Source organism: Podarcis vaucheri (assembly GCF_965113315.1).
Source record: "Podarcis vaucheri genome assembly, chromosome: 9".
Lineage (NCBI taxonomy): Eukaryota > Metazoa > Chordata > Lepidosauria > Squamata > Lacertidae > Podarcis > Podarcis vaucheri.
In genome coordinates, this window is record NC_138767.1 from 17,278,379 (window position 1) to 17,298,002 (window position 19,624).

Here is a 19,624-nt window from a genome sequence, read left to right on the forward strand (position 1 = left end):
TCACTGGCATATGGTCCTTGAAAGGTTGTCCCAAAAGTAATGCGGCCCTCAGACTGCGAAATATTCCCTACCCCTGCTCCAGGGCATTGTGGGAAATATATGGTGTTTCCAAGCTGCCTGCTCAGTGCTCATTGGAGCATTGCTATTTCCTATTACCAGATAAGTCCTTCAGGGTCCATGGGCACCTACCAAAGCACATTATGTCAACAGATCCCTCAAACTGAGTCTGGCCTTCCCCTCCTCTCAGTATCCCAAAACAGCTATAACAGTTGAGTTCTGATTTGCTTGATACAACATGCACCTTGACGTATCACCTGGCAATACAGAAATCCCAAGTATTGCAGCTTGGTGTCATCCTTACCATTGTAGTGAGATGTGCTGTGTAAACAGTGCAATAGCATATGCACAAATAAATGATAACCCATTTCCATAAAACAGAAAATGCATTGCCAACACTGTGGCAATTTACTGTAGAATCCCTGCTGCTCACACTCACTGGAAAGGGCCTCTCTGAAGAGATCAGTTCAGAGTATTCTCAAGTATCTGGAGTGCAATTTTGTTCCTTCGTTATTAAAAATGATATGGTTCTCTTGCATGCCCCTTGGGTAACTGCTGAATACAGATTTAATTATTCTTCATTCTTATCTAGAGCACAGAGAGTGATATTATTAGTGATGATGGGCAAACTCCCCCTGTCTCGATTCAGAATGAGCTTGAGTAAAATGCTATATATATTTTCAAGATTGCTGGATAAATTATAGGAAATGCATCACTTTAGCTTTATTCTGTTCTGAGTTGGGCTCCATCGCACACTTGACAATGTCACTGGAAGCTTTACTAGTCCCACAATGAAAGATTATAATGTATCTCCCTAGAGAAGGGAAGACAGGGACTGGGACCAGGTGACCAGTGTGTGCCTATTTGGTCTGCTGTCCAGGTACTGACTGTTGATAGACATCTTCAAGGTCCCTGATGGTCTCCTTTCTTAGGGCTCTTCAAGTTTAAACTGGACATGGACTGGACTGCCAATCAAGTCAATAGCAACTTGACTTAATCAAACTAAAATTGACATTATTTGTCCTGCATTAGCGACTGGGTGGATAGTGCCATTTTGTAGCTTAGTCACTAGGTGGCACTGGACTTAGATGCATCTGAGCGGAGTCAGAAGTTCTGTTCTTGCTTAAGAAGAGAGATAATAGAGTTCTCATCTATCTTCCAGAGGTGTGTCCTCAGCATTCAGTGACAATGAGAACTGGAGTTTTCAAATCACAGGCATTTTCAGGTTCCCAAATTCTCTCTCCCTCTCTCTCTCTCTCCATGGAAAGTCTGTTATATTCAGGAATGCTGAATTAACTGTACACTGTCCTCTTAAATATAAACTCCCCTTTTCATGTCTTCTCTTAGAATAGGAAAAACCTTGCTGTGGGCCTGTGCTTGGGACATCAGCCAGGGAGCGGCACATAACCTGGTTTTCCATATCTGTGTGTGGAACCTGAATCCCATAGTGAACGTTTCACAGACAACAGAAAGGTCAGCTAGGTTAGTCCAAGCCTCAGTGAGATTCTGTCTCTCTGTCCCCCAAAATTCCAGCAAATATCCACCCCCAAGTGTGCTGCAGATTTACATCTAGTAGCTCAGAAATCCGCTGAGCATTGTGAAAGGGCATAGCTGAATTCCAGATCTAAACCTCGCACACTTCCATGGCATTCCTAATATGGGCCCATTACCTGGATTACTCTTCCCCATGATCACTGGAGCTGAGCAATGGGCACGATGTAATTACTATGTGGGGCTTGCTCTATGCCCTTCTTTAAGCCTCCACTTCAACATTAATCTCGCCGCTCTCCAAGTGTTCCTAATGATAAGGGAGGGCGAACCTTGCATTAGCACGAGCTCCTGCAAATCACAATCAATTGCAACCTGAAGGAGACACTTATAATCCTCTCTGGTAAGAATTAAAGCCATTCACTATCCCCCGCCAATATGGTGGCATAGCATGTGGTCCAGATGGGCAAAGCAGCTAACTCGGGAATCAGCACAAACGATTAGGATTTAGCTGACTAAGAGCTGGGGGGCACCGGAGTGCACCAGCGATGATATTGCCGCGTACTGGGTGAATTAGTCACGCCGAATGTTTCGCTCACCCTTATTCTTCTCCCCCGTTTTAGCCCAACAGGATCAATTGCTTCTACACAGCAACCAAGCGGAGAGCAACGCAGCTGTCGGCGGGGGGACGCCAGGGAGCCCAGAGCAGCAACAGCAGGATCCCAGCGACCCAGGTCAGCGGTTGTAATTACTGCAGTCCCTAACACAATCATTGTCAACACTATTTATTAAAACCAGAACAAAAGAAATCCCCCCGGCCACTGAAAGCGATGTGATGAAGCATTGGAGTCTCTTGCAATCTTGTTTTCCTTTGTGGGGTCTGCTCAGAAAGGTGAGGGGGCAAAACAGAATATTGATAGAGAATGGGCTTACACGGGCACCGCCGCACTTGGTGGGAAATTCATTTTCCGGGACGACATTATTGGATACAACAGCCCGATAAGGAACAACAAAAGCAATATAAAGTCAGGGGCTCCGGTGACATATGTTAAATGATTGCTAATGGCCAATCTTTTCTGCTGGTGGTGCCAGGGCCAGGGGCAAGGGCTCGTATAATCAGGCCTACACTGCAGCCAGGGAAGGGGGCACCGTCAGGTGTCTTTCTCCTTGAGGTCTCTGTCTGTTCTCTCCAGGTGCATGAAGGTTGCGGGCAGGGCTACAGATGCAAATCCATGAGCAGAGCAATGAATGGGCATACATAACAGAAAGGAGCAAGGGCTTCGGCTTGCCTTGTCCTCTCCTTCTGGGTTCTGGGGCAGATTCGGGGAGAATGCAATGGGTAGTGATGACAGTGGCAAGGTGAGGACATCTGGACCAAGGGCCCTGCAAAACTGGGAGTGGGCACTGGCTGCTGGTTACTGTTACCATTATTTATTAAATCCGTAGATCACAGGGCAGTTCAAAACATAAAAATACAAGAGAAAAAAACCCAAAATACATAATAAAAACAAGAACAGAACAAACCAATAGCCCCCCCCCTTGCCCTTGCCCCTACCCAGAAACACATTTGAAAGGGTACGGGATGTTAATCGGCTGAACACCAGGTTGAAGAGGGACATTTTTACCTGGTGCCTAAATGAAGGTGCCAGCTGAACCTCCCTGGGGAGATCATTCTACAAATGGGGGGTCACTGCAGAAAAGGCCCGTTCTTGTGTTTCCACCCTCTCTTGCGGAGGAGTCACACAAAAGGCCTCAGATGATGATGATAGAGTCTGGAATGGTGCACATGGGAGAGGCACTCCTTGATGTACTGTGGTTCTTAGCTATTTAAGGCTTTATAGGTCAAAGCCAGCACTTTGAATTGGGCCCAGAAACTAATCAGCAGCCTGTGCAGTTGGGCCAGGATTGATACAACCTGCTCCATCTGTCTTGCCCTGGGGAGCAACTTGGCTATTGAATTCTACACCAGGTGAAGTTTCCAAACCATCTTCAGAGGCAGCCCTATGCAGAACATGTTGCAGTAATATAACCTAGAGGTTACTAGAGCATAGACAACAGAAGTTAGGCTTTCCCAGTCCAGCTAGGGGAGCACTTGCGCCACCAGCTGAAGCTGATGGAAGGCACTCCATGCCACTTGAGGCCATCTGAGTATCAACAACAGCAAAGGACCCAAAAGAACCCCCAAGCTGATTCCATTCAGTGGTCCAGAGATAACAAGCTATGCTTTTTGTGGTGCAATCTACTGTCCGCAGAAAGGCAGCTAGATCAATTTTGGGGGGGTAAAATGCAGGAGTATAATGCCTTTATTTAAACCAGAGTTCAGATAACTCATGCCCAGGGGCCAAATATGGCCCTCAGAATTCTTCCTAGGCCATGTCCCTTTCTCAAACCCCTGGCTATGCTCCTCAGTAGCCTCAATCTGCACTCTCCTCAAGTGCTTTTGCACAGTGGATATGTCCTTGATCTGTGATAATGCATTTTGCATGCCTAGATGGAGGATAGGGAGCTGTATGTAGGGTTGGTGTATGCAAAAGTCTCTGGTTTTTAGTGTACAGAAGAAAGAGTCTTAGCTGCTGCTTCACCCATTTTTTCCTCAGGTCCCAACCATCATGGGCTTGTGGCCCCCAGAAGATTACCCACAAGGGAATGAAGGCAAAAGTGGGGGGGGGGGAGAGGCTCCCCATCCCTAATTTAAAAAGTAAAACTGAATCCTCCATAGAAAACTAACTAGGTGGAAGAAAGCTCCACTTAGGCTCATTAAATTTCTCTTAACTATTCCATATACTCTCCTGGAATTCTAACTACTCTATAATGAATATGGATTATTCAGCAATTATTTGCTGCTGTGCTTGTATGAATGTCACTCATAGCTGAAGATACATGACAAAAATCAGAATGGCCCATTCTTATTAATGACTGCAGAAACTTTTCGTTTCTGGCAATTGCTCATGGAATTTGTTTCTGTGCTTGCTTTTTTTGGGGGGGGGCAATTTAATTTAGTGACTTTCTTTCTTCCCTCTCCTTTTATTCCATTCTCCCTCCCACTAACCCTGACCTAGCAGTTGCGCAAAAAATGAATGAGCAGATTAGCAGCCAGGAGATGAGACTGACTTTGCTACAGAAGAAGGTTGACAACATTTCTGCCGTCGTGAGTGATGTGAGCGAGACACTCTCCTCTCTGGAAGGCAAAATCAATGAAGATAAGGGCAGAGACTTCCAGGCTTTTCTAAAAGGTAAAAGAAAGAAATTAATGCAATCACTCACCCAGTTAAAAGTGCCAGGGAAAGAGAAAGAGGAGGAAAAAGAGAGAAAGAAACTATTAGAAATGGACTTAGGCTGTCCTGTTCCATTATTCCACATTCTGCCAGGGAAGTACGTTTTCCTTTGTTCTGTTACTTAAAAAGAAAGAAGAAGAAGAAGGTGATTGGGTGTACCCCACAAGCCAAAGTGTTGAAGGTGGAATGATAAAGCCTTTAGCGCTCCTGTCGCGGATGCTCATCCCATCCCTGGACGAACAGGTTGCGCAGAGTTTTTGTAGTTGTGTACGTGAGTACACAAGGGACATGACTAGGGACATGACTAGGCATATTTGGGTCAAATCAGGCCACAACTATATTGACTAGGCATATTTGGGTCAAATCAGGCCACAACTATATTGACTACAGGTGTAAAGAGGTTTGGTATAGGTGTTGGGTAAAGCCACCACTTCCTGCCCACTCACTGGGGTCAACCGGAAGTGAGGGTGTCCTATGATCTACATCAAATAGCATCTCCCTCGCTGGATTGTCACCTGGGGAGTGCTGTGGCCCTAACCCCCATCTGGGCATCTGGACAGAAGCCGCTCCCTTGGACCCCTTTAACGGGACACCTCCTTTCTTTCAGAGTTGTGATGATTGCTATGAAGAAGGTGAAAACCACCAAGTTGGTGCCAATTTGCCAAGTGGGAAAATTCCTACCCGTCCCCAAATATAGCAGCCGACAAAATCCATAGCAAGGTCTTCATCACCAAACACAGCAGCAGAACAGAGAGGGAGGGTGGAGAATCCGACGACAAAGTGGCTGTTGAAGTAGGAGGTGGGGCCCTTTTTATTCAAAGGGGCGGATCCAAGAGAAGCCTGTGGGCCCAGTTGGGTCCGCCCCCTGGGAATGTCTCACTTTCTTGCCCACCCAGTTTCATGAGTGGGCAGAATCCACAGTCTGGACGGCAAGCTCAGCTTAGAAGAACGTGCTGCCACGCATGTGATTACAAGCGGGCACACTGCATCTGCAAAGGCCCCAAGTAATGTGCTGTGTTAAGTTGTGGGTGAACATATCAGACGACACAGGGATTCTTCAAACAGCTCTTCTTTATTCAGAGGCCAGAACAGAACTGAGCTGAAGGGCTCAGTCAGCCTGCTTATATAGAGCTCCAGTACAACGTTACTGTAGCAACTTTCTAAAACTATCCAATCACTGAATGTCACTTTCGATCCTTCATTTGCATAACTATCTACAGTATCCCGCTGCTGGCCCATGGTGAGAACTTCAGTACATAACATGCTGGATCTTCATTCAGCAGTTCGCTTTGTTTGTCGTCAATTGAATTTTGTCCCTGGGTCTTCGTTGTGCTGCATATTGTCTTCGAATGTCTATTGCCTTTGAGTAGTAATGCAGAAATAGCATACTTTTGAGCCTCTAAAAGCCCCTTGGAGACATCTTCATGCATTGCAGGTCCATTCCTTACTTGCCTCAGCAGTTTCTGAGCTCTGGATACTGCTCTCAAATCGCCCTGCTTTTCCCAGTCATATTTAGACCACCTCTCCCATCCATCCTGTTCCTCCCCCCACCCCCATCCTGGTGCATTTTATTGCTATGTGGCATTCTTGACCCTTGGGTATACGTCCAATATGGCTTCGAACATTTTCCATTTCCTGTCAGCTTCCTTCCCATCCATTTTTGTGTGTTCCCTGCAGGTTAATCTGTTACTTGCACATGTACCTCTGCAAGAACCACTGTCAGATCTTATCCCACTTCCTTGCTGCATTTGGATTCACTTAAATTGTCAATTGCACAGTAAGGTTCTATGCTCACGCACAAAAGAAAATTACTGTGATCATACGAAACCCAATCCATTTGACCCTTTGAAGACAGCAAGCCATGATCTACTTGCAGAAATTCCCAGATTCACAATCCCTCTGTGAACCGCTACTATGCTAGAAAGAGCCTCTGTGTGTGTGTGTGTAAATTGTTGGAACCCCATCAAAGAAATACAGAATCATAGAGTCAGAAAGGACCACAAGGGTCATCTAGTCCAACCCCCTGCAATGCAGGAATCTTTTGCCCAATGTGGGGCTCGAACCCACGAACCTGAGATTAAGAGTCTTATGCTCTACTGACTGAGCTACAGCCTTATCTTCCTTCCCCTGTATTGCAGGAGGTTATACTAGATGATCCTCAGGGTTCCAACTCCATGATTCTGTGACATATTTCCAGACTTTCCATGGAACGCTTAGCACAGTTTACATGCATCTCTCATCCAGACACAGATCACTTCCACACTCACTTGTTTCAGCAGTGCCCCAGCATTCTGTGTTCCCAAATCATTCACTGATACCAAACTTCCCGACAGATTTGTATCATTGGCTCCATAGAGGCAGCATTTTGCTTTAGATGCTTTTAAAATGAAATTTCCTTCCCATGTTACATCAGCTTTGTCCCAGGCTAACCTCGGATCCACTCCCTGTCTGCTGGCTTTCTCTTTGATTTATGTGAGTTATTTACAAATTGCATTATCCTTCTGACCACTTTGTTTTATGAAAGTGCTACTATTAGCTTCTTTTATTAGCTTTTCATTATAAGCCTGGGGACTTGACGGGACTCGATCCTTCTAGTAGCGCACACTGTGTGTGTGTGTGTGTGTGCGCGTGCGTGCACGTGTGGAGACTGTGCTAGTGAAATAGCATTGTGATTTTTCCTTTGAAAAGGCTTCCTTTTTCTACAGCATGTTTGGGTACTGCTCTCTGCATTGTTCTGCCAGCCTTGCAGAGCAACACTACTATCAACAGAAGACTGATTCCCAACCTCAGCATCTCTTTCCCTCCAGCTCCTTATCCCCCAAAGGAAGATTTATTTCCGCTTCTCTATATTCTTCTTTTACCATCTTTATGCCCGCCCCTACAGTCCAGTGATTACTTTCAATTTTCATGCAGTCCTAGCATGATTGCAAAATAGAATCCTGCAATCCTGCAACAACAGAGATGGGTAAGTTATGGCCCTTCAGATATTGCTGGACTCCTGCTCCTATCATTCCTTGACCATTGGCCATCCTGGCAGGGGCTGATGGGAGTTGGCATCCAAAAGAATTGTGGGTATTCCATTGTGGGAATGCCCACTTCTCTAGGCATATGTCCCAAGGTTTAGATATGTGCTTCACTCTTTCCTTGTTGAAACTATTCGCACTTCCTCATCCTTCATTTTGGCCAGAATGTGCCTCTAGAATGTAGCCTATTTCATTTTGCCTTTTTTTCTTCTTCATTTCTGCTCATCTATGAGTTCTAAATTCATTCTTTCATTCATTCATTTATTGAATATGATTGATAGAGTGCTCAATCTAAAAATGAATAAATAAACCTATAAGCGGTTTACATAAAATGGCATAAAATGGTCATATGAAGATGCCAATAAAATAAATAAAATGATCAAAACATAGGTAAAACCAACAGAGTTTAACAGCAGATATACACGATGAAATAACCTGTCTGGAGAAGCTTGCCTGAACAAGAGTATTTTTAGCAGGCATCAGAAATGGTACAAACGCAAGGTCTGCCTGATATTAATGAGCTGGAGTCCAGAACATGGGTGTTTGGTCATTCCCAGAATTGGTGAGGCTCATTTGACAACAGTGAGAAATCAAGCCTTGAGTGTCATCGGCCCAGTCCTGTGGAACACCCTGACAATAGAGATTCAGCAGAGATTAAAGCATGATTTATTGTTAAATTGCTTTTGGATTTTTCCATGGGAAGAAACAAACAAACTAATAGTAAATTTTTAAATTAAAAAATGGCCCAGTAAATTGTCATTCTGGGCACTCTCTCCCTTTCTTCAAATCACACTACTGTATCTATAGAATTTACTAATCGGTGTATCATGATTCTGGATTCCTGGATTGCAGAAAGTTGGACTAGATGACTCTCCGTATCCCTTCCAACTCTACCCTACAATTCTGAGATTCTATGAGAGCTTAGCCTACGCTAATGTAGCCTAAGCCAAGCTTGGAGGCCTCAGTGCCTTTCTTTACTTAAGAGTGCCTTTCTACTTACTTCCTGCCTTCCTGTTTTCTGCCTGTATTAGATTTATGCTGGATCTGTCCCGCCTTCTGCATTTGTTCTTTGCAACCTTCCACCCTATTTTCAGAGATGACCTTTGCATAACCTAAGGGGACCTCTGAACCGTCCTCATTCCTCTCCATCCTTCCATTAAAAGTCAAATTGATGAGAGCTGGGAGAGAGGAGGGCGATGACTTCTGCGAGCCTTGGTGGGTGGCAGGAGGATGAATGTTTAGCTGTGACATGCCACCATTAAACTCAATGAAGATACATAGCTAGGCAGAAAGAACAATGAGGTTGCTGCTGAATGAAAGAGCCATGTAAGTTTGACCCTAGTCATGGAATCTCTCACTTGTTTCCTTGCAAAAAAGAAAGAAGGGAATGCCCTGGCAGTTTAAGAGAATATTCAATATGTGATTTCTTTTCATATGGAAATTAAGAGAGAAGTGACAACTGTTTTGATTTTCTTCTTTGCATTTTTTTGGGAAATATGAAAACACCTGTAATCCACCTTGTTTTAAATGAATGAGTACATGGCCAAGTGATGTGCGTGCCACCTTATGAAATCGCATCTTTAAGAAAATCACCCTCCTCCACCACCTACTTCCCATTATATTACTCAGCTGGAAAACCCTCTGGCAACCTCTTCATCTAAGCAGCAGAAGAGTTTGCTGGGCTATTTCACAAGATGCAATATGCATGTCAAGACTGACTTCTCTCCCACCCCCTTTCCCTAAAAATCTGCTGCTATTCTTTGACTTTGCTGCTTTTTCAAACAGAAACACACGCAAGTGCTCAAAACTCAACTGCATTTCAATAACTATTATCACTTCCAATGCAGCAGCCCCTTATATAGATAAATTTATCAGAAGAAGATCACTGTGTTGTTGTTTAAAAACTCAGCAACCTCAGGACTTTTCAAAAGATGCCGTCTAGGAGCACATCTGCCACCTGCAAGAAACAGACAAAAGAGGACTTTAGCTGGCTTTGTTCCTTGCCATTCCATGGCTGCTTGCTCCATTGCCACATGCTTCAGATGACATGCTCTCAGCCCCCTTAACACACTGCAGCTCCCAGAATTTATTGAGGGATGCCATGACTCTTTAAAGGGGTATCACAGTGTTTTAAATGTATGGTGTAGAAGGGACCCTAGTCACATGCTGAGTTGTCAGTGTGTTAGAGAAAGGGAGAGGGCAGAGAACACAAATTCATTTTGGCACAGAAATTCATTTTGGCACAGCTGCACAGAAGTTGTTGTAGTCGTTTAGTCGTGTCTGACTCTTCATGACCCCATGGACCAGAGCACGCCAGGCACTCCTGTCTTCCACTGCCTCCCGCAGTTTGGTCAAACTCATGCTGGTAGCTTCAAGAACACTATCCAACCATCTCGTCCTCTGTCTTCCCCTTCTCCTTGTGCCCTCAATCTTTCCCAACCTCAGGGTCTTTTCCAGGGAGCCTTCTCTTCTCATGAAGTATTGGAGCCTCAGCTTCAGGATCTGTCCTTCCAGTCAGCACTCAGGCTGATTTCCTTCAGAATGGATAGGTTTGATCTTCTTGCAGTCCATGGGACTCTCAAGAGTCTCCTCCAGCACCATAATTTAAAAGCATCAATTCTTCAGCGATCAGCCTTCTTTATGGTCCAGCTCTCACTTCCATAGTCTACAGATAGAGTCTACAGACGGAGAAAACTCCTGGGTGTACAGATAGGTGTACAAAGCCCTATGCAACTTGGGTCCAGAATACCTTAAGTATCAGCTCAGTCCCAACATATCCAACTGATATGTCTGGGGAGTTCTGGTTCAGATGCTACCTCAGCTACAAACTCAGTAGGTGGCCTCAGGCAAACCACTTTATCTCAGCCTATATGGGGGCAAGAACAGCAGCCTACTTCATAAGCTGCTGTAAGAATTACTGAGGTGAAGTGCCTGGAGCCCTTGGAGCACCACGAAGCTTCCCTTTCAGACACTGAGCTCAAAGTTTCCTGCCTTCCTTTGTGCACTTTGTTGCACTTGTCAGCTGAAATATTTTGCTGTACTTGCATTCGGGTTAATGTTTCGGAATAAGGAGAATTCGGCCAAGGGTCTTATAAATCTAGGCTGTCTAAACACTGAACGCTTTGTTAGAGGAGAGCAGGATAAGTAAACAAGTACAAAGTTATGGGTTTTAATGTAATTCTTCTCATCTTTCAGAGCTTTTCTGCCTGTAGAGCCCCACAGAAACATAATCTTCTGAGGAGATTATTTCATTTTAGTTCAGGGTGGCTTTTACTCTGTTAAACAATTAGTGATTGTTTAAGTTTCTTTAGCCAATTAGCACTGATTTAGGATTTGGCAAGAGATGAGGGAATTCTTTAATTGACCCCCACAAGACAAGTCTTTGTTTCGACATCATGTGGTCACATGCAATTCCTGTCACAAATCCCTCCTTGTATTCTGATTAGTTAAACCTTCTCTTTCTTCCCCTTTTCTTTTTCTGCCTCAGGTTAGGTGAAAGTTTGCAATTTTTTTGGTCATGTTGTTATACTAATGATTATACCAGCTTAAAACCTCAATTTCTACTTAGCGTACTATAGAATATTTCCCACGAAGCATCCCAAAGTGATTTACAGTATAATTAAAACGTAAATTAAACAGTTACATCTATAACAACATTTTTAAAAAAACAACAACACCCCAAAGCAAATGAAACAACAGCACCTACATAAAATCAAATTTAGATATCAGCTGGGATAGACCTCCATTGAGAAGACGAACATCTTTAGCAGATGCCAAAATGCAATAGAGAAGGCTTCTGTCTGGGCATCCTGATCAAATTTGCAGATGACACCAAACTGGGAGGGGTGGCTAACACCCCAGAGGACAGGATCACACTTCAAAACGACCTTGACAGATTAGAGAACTGGGCCAAAACAAACAAGATGAATTTTAACAGGGAGAAATGTAAAGTATTGCACTTGGGCAAAAAAAATGAGAGGCACAAATACAAGATGGGTGACACCTGGCTTGAGAGCAGTACATGTGAAAAGGATCTAGGAGTCTTGGTTGACCACAAACTTGACATGAGCCAACAGTGTGACGCGGCAGCTAAAAAAGCCAATGCAATTCTGGGCTGCATCAATAGGACTATAGCATCTAGATCAAGGGAAGTAATAATGCCACTGTATTCTGCTCTGGTCAGACCTCACCTGGAGTACTGTGTCCAGTTCTGGGCGCCACAATTCAAGAAGGACACTGACAAACTGGAACGTGTCCAGAGGAGGGCAACCAAAATGGTCAAAGGCCTGGAAACGATGCCTTATGAGGAATGGTTAAGGGAGCTGGGCATGTTTAGCCTGGAGAAGAGGAGGTTAAGGGGTGATATGATAGCCATGTTCAAATATATAAAAGGATGTCACATAGAGGAGGGAGAAAGGTTGTTTTCTGCTGCTCCAGAGAAGCGGACACGGAGCAATGGATCCAAACTACAAGAAAGAAGATTCCACCTAAACATTAGGAAGAACTTCCTGACAGTAAGAGCTGTTCGACAGTGGAATTTGCTGCCAAGGAGTGTGGTGGAGTCTCCTACTTTGGAGGTCTTTAAGCAGAGGCTTGACAACCATATGTCAGGAGTGCTCTGATGGTGTTTCCTGCTTGGCAGGGGGTTGGACTCGATGGCCCTTGTGGTCTCTTCCAACTCTATGATTCTATGATTCTATGAAAGTGGAAGGGAGTTCCAAAAGTTCCAATTTCGGTATCGTGTGGAATTATGATGGTATCTGAAGGGTGTTTTGTACTGCAGAATGCAGCAATCAGTTGAGTATGTTGGGAGTGGGAGGATATTTAAAGTATTCTGGTCCCAAGCTGTATATGGCTTTGTACACCAATGCCTGGATAGACAGAGAGATAGATCATAGATGAAAGATATAGATGGATATACATTGTTTTGCATTTTCTTTTCCATGTGATAGAGCATTATTATTATTACTATTATTTTTAAAAACTGCTATTCAACCATATTGTCACTTTAACCCATAATCATTGGTATTAAAGACGCAGCTGAATAGAAGAAGAAGAAGAAGAGTTTGGATTTGATATCCCGCCTTTCACTCCCCTTCAGGAGTCTCAAAGCGGCTAACATTCTCCTTTCCCTTCCTCCCCCACAACAAACACTCTGTGAGGTGAGTGGGGCTGAGAGACTTCACAGAAGTGTGACTGGCCCAAGGTCACCCAGCAGCTGCATGTGGAGGAGCGGAGACGCGAACCCGGTTTCCCAGATTACGTGACTACCGCTCTTAACCACTACACCACACTGGCTGAATAGATTGAACTCAGATGCCTTTCTAAATCAAAGCTAATTCATCTAAATTATACTTGTTTGTTGTGTACTCTGTACGCTAACTGAAGAGGGTTTTCTCACACAGGGTGGATAAAAGTGTATATAAATACATACATCTGCCACTGCTTTGTTGCATTTAACTAAATATGAGCACTGCAGGTGCTTGTCACTCCTACTCAGAAACTAAATATTCAAGATGGCTACAGTCATTGCCCCCTGTTTCAGCCCACACGTAGAAGGGAATAGTGAAATGTCCCTTATTCCTTCTAATATGGCTTTCTAATTTTTCATTATGGAGTTCTTGACCTTTGGAGGTGTGGGGGATAATATTGCTCCTGCCACTGCTGCTTCATTGCCACTTTCCTGCGGAGAGTCATTGTGGTATGGCAGGAGATGCCAGTGTAGTGCCCACCAGATCTTGTTGGGCTACAATTCATTTTACCTTGCACATTAGCTGTGCTTGCGAGCTTAGCATCTTAAGAAATTTATTGGGTCACAGCCTTTTGTAGTCTGGAACACGCTTCATCAGACCCATAATAATATGGGGGTTGACAACCTTTTTGGAATGCTGGGCACATTTTGAGAGAGTACTGGGGGCGCCACCCACAAAATTGCATCTGGGGTAGCGGTGGCAACGCAAAACATTAAAGAGACAGCCGTCTCCGACAACCTTATGCTCACCATCAGAAGTCAGCTGTGACCTGCTGGTCCTGCTTGTGGAGATCACAAAATATTCATTTTACACATGTGTGCATGCACACTGATGCTGTTGTTGTCCAACAGCAGCAGGGAGCATTCCTCAGTATTCAGTACAGTGGTACCTCGGGTTACATACGCTTCAGATTACATATGCTTCAGGTTACAGACTCTGCTAACCCAGAAATAGTGCTTCAGGTTAAGAACTTTGCTTCAGGATGAGAACAGAAATCATGCTCTGGTGGCACAGCAGCAGCAGGAGGCCCCATTAGCTAAAGTGGTGCTTCAGGTTAAGAACAGTTTCAGGTTAAGTACGGACCTCCGGAACAAATTAAGTACTTAACCTGAGGTACCACTGTACCAGTATCACTGCTTAGAAAGTGCCTGCACATTTTGGCCCATAACTTTCTTTCTAGGAGAGCTAGAGACTTGATTTATTTACATTTTTTTTTATATATAAAAAAAGAAAGTTCAGAGTCTGGGGCACCTGCCCAGGGGCACAGTGCAAGACTTTGGTAACACCATGGGGTCCACAAGCACTGGGTTGGTGACACCTGATTTAATAAATAGATTCCAGCCTATTCAATCTTGGGCCACAAAAATGTGTCTGCCTTTAAGGCATTACAGAATGCTACTGCATGCTCTCTCCCCCCCCCCCACAAAAAAGTTCGCTTGCACCCTTTTGAAAAAGGCAGGGCAGACTAGCTCTGTTTTCTTTTTCCCTCCGAAATAACAAAATTCAGGAGGTGCTTTCAGTGCTAATTAGGTGGCTGACAATTAAAATATCTTGAGAGCCTCTGCTGTCTTCCTGACAGTCCACCGTTTTCCTGGAAAGTTAACGGTGTATCTGCCTGAGTGATAGGTCTTTTAAATCTATGGTCTACTAAGCTAGAAGCCATGGTTACATTTCACCTTGTCATAGTAGTCTATAATTGCAGGGAACAGCATATTATGGCTTCTCCCTCAGGACAGCAAAACTGATTAAAAGGATGAGAACAACTAGCACAAGCACTATTCAAACACAGAACCCTCTTGAGATTCAGCAACTGAAATATTCCACCGCATAAGAGGTGGGGAGAGTGTGATTGCTATACAAACATAGATACATACATAATGCTTAAGTATTGAATTTTTGCTTCCCTTTCTTTCCAACTTGCTCTTTATTTATTAAGGCATTGTGTCTCCCCCCCCTCTAGATCTCAAGTCCAAAAGCATTGCTGAGCTAGTCAAAGAAATTGTAAGAGAGCAGGTGAAAGCATCCCAGAGTGAAACACAAGAGACAGTGGCCCAGATTTTCAAGATTACGTCTGGTCTGTCTGCAGATCTTGAGAACATCAAACAAATGATCAAAAGCTTGAATGCTTCTCACAACAAATTGGCTGCAGATATAGAAAGCAGGCCCACGAGGATAGAAATCCTAGATATAAGGACCCAGATCCTCCATATTGAAGAGGATATAAGCATTACATGTGAGAAGCCAATTGAAGACCTGCAGGAACATCAGAGGTCAATAGAAGCAGCCTTGGAGCATCAAAGTTCAAGGAGCAACATATACTATGAATCTCTGAACAGGACTCTGACTCAAATGAAAGAAGTGCATGAACAGCTGTTGACAGCTGAACGGATCTCAGACCAGAACATCCCAACAGCAGGGAACTCAATAACCGATAACCTTACAGATTACATGGTTGGTCTTCACGAGAAAGTGAAAACACAGAGTCTGATGGTTCTGCAGCTCTATGATGACCTCAGAGTCCAAGACAGCAAGATCAGTAACCTCACCGTAGCGTTGGAGATCCAGAGAGATAACTTACATGGAGAGTGCAGCAGTATATTGTCCAAATGCCGGCGGGACTTCCAAACACGACTGAAGGGCATGGAAGAGAACATGCACTCCTTAAATAAAAGCATGGAGAACCTTGTGTTTCCCTTGGATGATAAGATGGACAAGATGAACGAGCAAATTAATGACCTCTGTTACGATATGGAGATCCTCCAACCCTTGATTGAGCAAGGGGTTCCCTTCAGCCTTACATCGGAATATGAGCAACAGATTGCAATGGAAGCTATAAGCAGAAAGCTGGAAAATTTAACCAGTGTTGTGGCAGGACTAAGTTCCACCACTGAAGAACTCGTCAAAAGCAAGAAGGAGCTTAAAGATGAGGCTCAGGCTTACAATGAAATCTCTGAGAGGCGTATTAATGAATGTTTCATTTTAATGGAGGATGGCTTAAACAAGACCATGATGGTTATCAACAGTGCCATTGATACTATCCAGGATAACTATGTGCTCAAAGAAACATTGAGTACTATGAAGAATGAAACGAAGGCCTGCTGTAGTAGTGCTGAGAAGATGGAAAGCATATTGACATTAATACCTCGGTTTCAAGAGATGAATGAATCCCTTCAGGTGCTAGTCAATGAGAACAGGAAAGGTGTCTTTACTTCAAACGCCATCCATTCTTCTTCTTCATCATCTGGTGATCTCAGCATAGTTCGCCATAATCTAAATGCAACATTAAACCTGCAAGAGCATCATCATGACATTGGCCACCTGGATGGAAAGGGGCCACGCTCCACTCAGGAACATGAAGATTATGAAGGTCGCCTGGCGGCAGTGGAAGCAAAAATAACCAAGTTTTTAGCAAACAACTGCGTCACAGTAAGAAACATCAAAGCTGCTTCCACGGAAAAGGATAAAGTGATCTCTCTTCAGGTTCAGGCCTTGAGTTCCAGAATCAGGGCGCTAGAAGCCAAATCCATACGCTTCTCTGTGACCATCCCTGTGTTAAACAAGACTGCCTATGAAGCACGGAGCTTGTGTGAGGTTGTCTCAGGAAGCCTAAAGGGAATGAATGCCAGCATCCCCAGGTTAGTGAAAGCCGCTCATCCAGACAACTTGCTATTTCAGAAAGGCTTGCAAGAGCTCACAGAATCCATGCTGGAGGTCAAAGCAGGAACAATCCTATCCAATCTAACCTGGTATGTAGACAAGTCCCTAGATGAGGCAGTGGACACTATTACCAAACGTCTGAAGGCAACTCCTCCTGTTTCTAAAAAGCCACCGCCAGTGAAAAAGATCCCAGTGAGCACGACCGCAAACCAGGCTGGACGAATGCAGAGAAACACAGACACCGCTTCAGAAGCAGGTAAGGCTTTCTAATACTACTACTAGTAACGTTGCCCAAACTTGCAACTTATCCACACAGATTTCTGTAGGGACATAGGAAGATGCCTTATGGCAGCCTTTCTCAACCTGTGGGTCCCCAGATGTTGTTGAACTACAACTCCCATCACCCCTAACTAGCAAGGCCAGAGCTCAGGGATGATGGGAGCTGTAGTCCAACAACATCTGGGGACCCACAGGTTGAGAACCACTGCCTTATGGGAAGTCCATCTAGGCCAGTATTGTTGACACTGGTTGACACTGACTGTCCAAGGTTTCAAGCAAGGGTCCTTCTCAGTCCCATGTGGAGATGTCAAGGGTTGAACCTGGGACCTTTTGCATTCAGCACCTGTGCTCTGCCACTGAGCCATGGCCCTTCCCAGCCGCTATAAGAATCAAATATTATGTTCTTCAAATGCTCTTGGTGCAGAGAATGAGATTCTGCATGTGAGCAGAGAGCCCTGGAAGCCAAAGCTGTAATTTGCACTGGGTGCAAATGTTTTTCCTCCCAGGAGGGTGTGAAAACATTGCATCCCCCTGGTCCACTTGGAACTAGCTGGCAGAGGCCGTAACTAGTACACATAAAGCACATCACGCCGCCACCACCATTTTGAATCCAGTTAAGTCCCAAGTTCAAATCCCCAGCAAATCTAGGTGGCCCCATAGAGCTGCCATCACTGTCACTTATGGGAATAGTGAAAAGGTGGGGGCCCCACAATTCCTGTGTGTGACATTGGCATTGCTGTCGGGAGGGCAACTCAGTGGGATCGCCCAATTGCACCATTTGGTCCTGTGGAATCTCTGTTCTTGTGTTGTCTGTTGAATGGTGATGGCAGAAATTAGGCTTCACACAGGGGTTGGTAAATTAACTGCTGTTTGTGGGGCTTTAGTTAGCTCTCTGGCAGGACTCTTGATGTAAGGCTGCAGAAGGGTCTCGCCAAGGGAACAGAGGAAGTGGAGGGTGTGCAAGGTGGGTTGTGCTTAAGGAACAGCGTTCAGTTAATTCACTGTGGCTGAACAGCGCATTGTGCATGGTGCTCTGGGGAAATCTAGTCAAATTGTTATGGAGTGTAAGGATGGAATTTGCATCCAGGTCCCTAATTTAGTAGGAAAGGATTGAGTGCGCTTTGCAAGAGGACTGTGGAAATACGGAATCCAGGTCAATCCAGACCAAATTAGCACTAGTTTTTATACCGACCAAATAATCTGAGATCAAATTTAAAACGATATTTCAGGAGAGAAGCCTTTGACAAAATGACATTGTTTTGTGCACAATAAAGTAAATTGGTGAACGGCAAAGGCATTTTTATTCTTTTATGTCCCCCGTCATCTTTTTCTTTATTTCCATTCCTTCCACCTCGGTGCACACGCTCAAGACATGCCTCGAGTCAAGTGCTTGCAGTTCATCTGATAATCAAGCACGCAGGAAGTTTAAAGTGGATTGGGGCTTCAATAATGTTTCCACTTTATTTCATATCTTGCTGCTTACTCATTCTGCCTTAAACCGCTGGAAGCATTTTCTGCGCAGCAGTGAAACAGCAGAAGTCAGCAGCTGTGTGGATGAAGTGCCTCGGCCTTTTTTGTGGGCAGAACAGCATCTTTCCATGCGAAACTTTACCGTGTTCCAGCCAAAGCTGCTCCTTCACAACAGGCAGTATTGCATTCAACGCATATATGTGACAAAGATTATTTCCAGGACAGTGGGAAGTGGGAGTGGAAATATGAAGCTACCTCAGTCCGCTGGTCCATCTAGCTCAGTATTCCTTATTGGCTTCCAAGGATCTCATGTAGGAGTCTTTTTTCACAACTGATACCTGACATTCTTTACTGGAGATGACAGGGGTGGAATCTGTGCTTTTCTGTTTGAAAATCATGTACAGTGGTACCTCGGGTTACATACGCTTCAAGTTACATACGCTTCAGGTTACAGACTCTGCTAACCCAGAAATAGTACCTCGGGTTAAGAACTTTGCTTCAGGATGAGAGCAAAAATCGTGCTCCGGTGGCGCGGCAGCAGCAGGAGGCCCCATTAGCTAAAGTGGTGCTTCAGGTTAAGAACAGTTTCAGGTTAAGGATGGACCTCTGGAATGAATTAAGTACGTAACCAGAGGTACCACTGTACTTCACCAATGACCTATGGCCCAATGAATTGTTGCAGTGTTTCCAGAATATGCTATTGTGTTCATAGATTCATAGGATTGTGGAGTTGGACGGGATCCTGACGATCACTAGCCCAATCCTTTGCAATGCAGGAATATGCAGCCGTCATATACAGGGATCGAACCTGCAACCTTGGCTTTATCACCGCCACGCTCTAATCAACTGAGCTATCCAAGTGAGGAGAATGTGCTCTTTTCTCTAGGTCAGGGGAGCCAACACAGTGCCTTCGAGATGTTGCTGGACTATAACTCTCATCATTCCTGACCATTGGCTGTGCTGGCTGAGACTGATGGGAATTGGAGTTCAACAATATCTACATTGCTTACCCCCATCCCTAAGTTCTTGCATAGCCTGCTGGTTTATGGTTCCCTATTGGTGCTTCCTTAATCAACGCTCATGGCCCATCGGGGAAGAAAGTTGTACAAACTTGCAAGGTGAG

At 44.5% G+C, this 19,624-nt stretch overlaps 1 protein-coding gene and 1 long non-coding RNA gene across 3 annotated transcripts in view; both read left to right on the forward strand.

The window, feature by feature from the left end:
- LOC309540207 overlaps positions 1-19,624 on the forward strand; it is a 146,183-nt gene that overhangs the window by 59,518 nt on the left and 67,041 nt on the right. The gene's annotated exons all lie outside the window — the stretch shown is intronic.
- The window catches only part of MMRN1 (multimerin 1), a 68,286-nt gene that overhangs the window by 34,472 nt on the left and 14,190 nt on the right, over positions 1-19,624 (forward strand). Inside the window, exons 4-6 of one of the 2 annotated variants that reach the window (XM_082236328.1) lie at positions 2,169-2,279; positions 4,605-4,778; positions 15,056-17,008. In XM_082236328.1, the coding sequence (XP_082092454.1) occupies positions 2,169-2,279; positions 4,605-4,778; positions 15,056-17,008 (2,238 nt within the window). The remainder of the gene's footprint in view (positions 1-2,168; positions 2,280-4,604; positions 4,779-15,055; positions 17,009-19,624) is intronic. The other variant, XM_082236329.1, reaches the window with a different exon arrangement.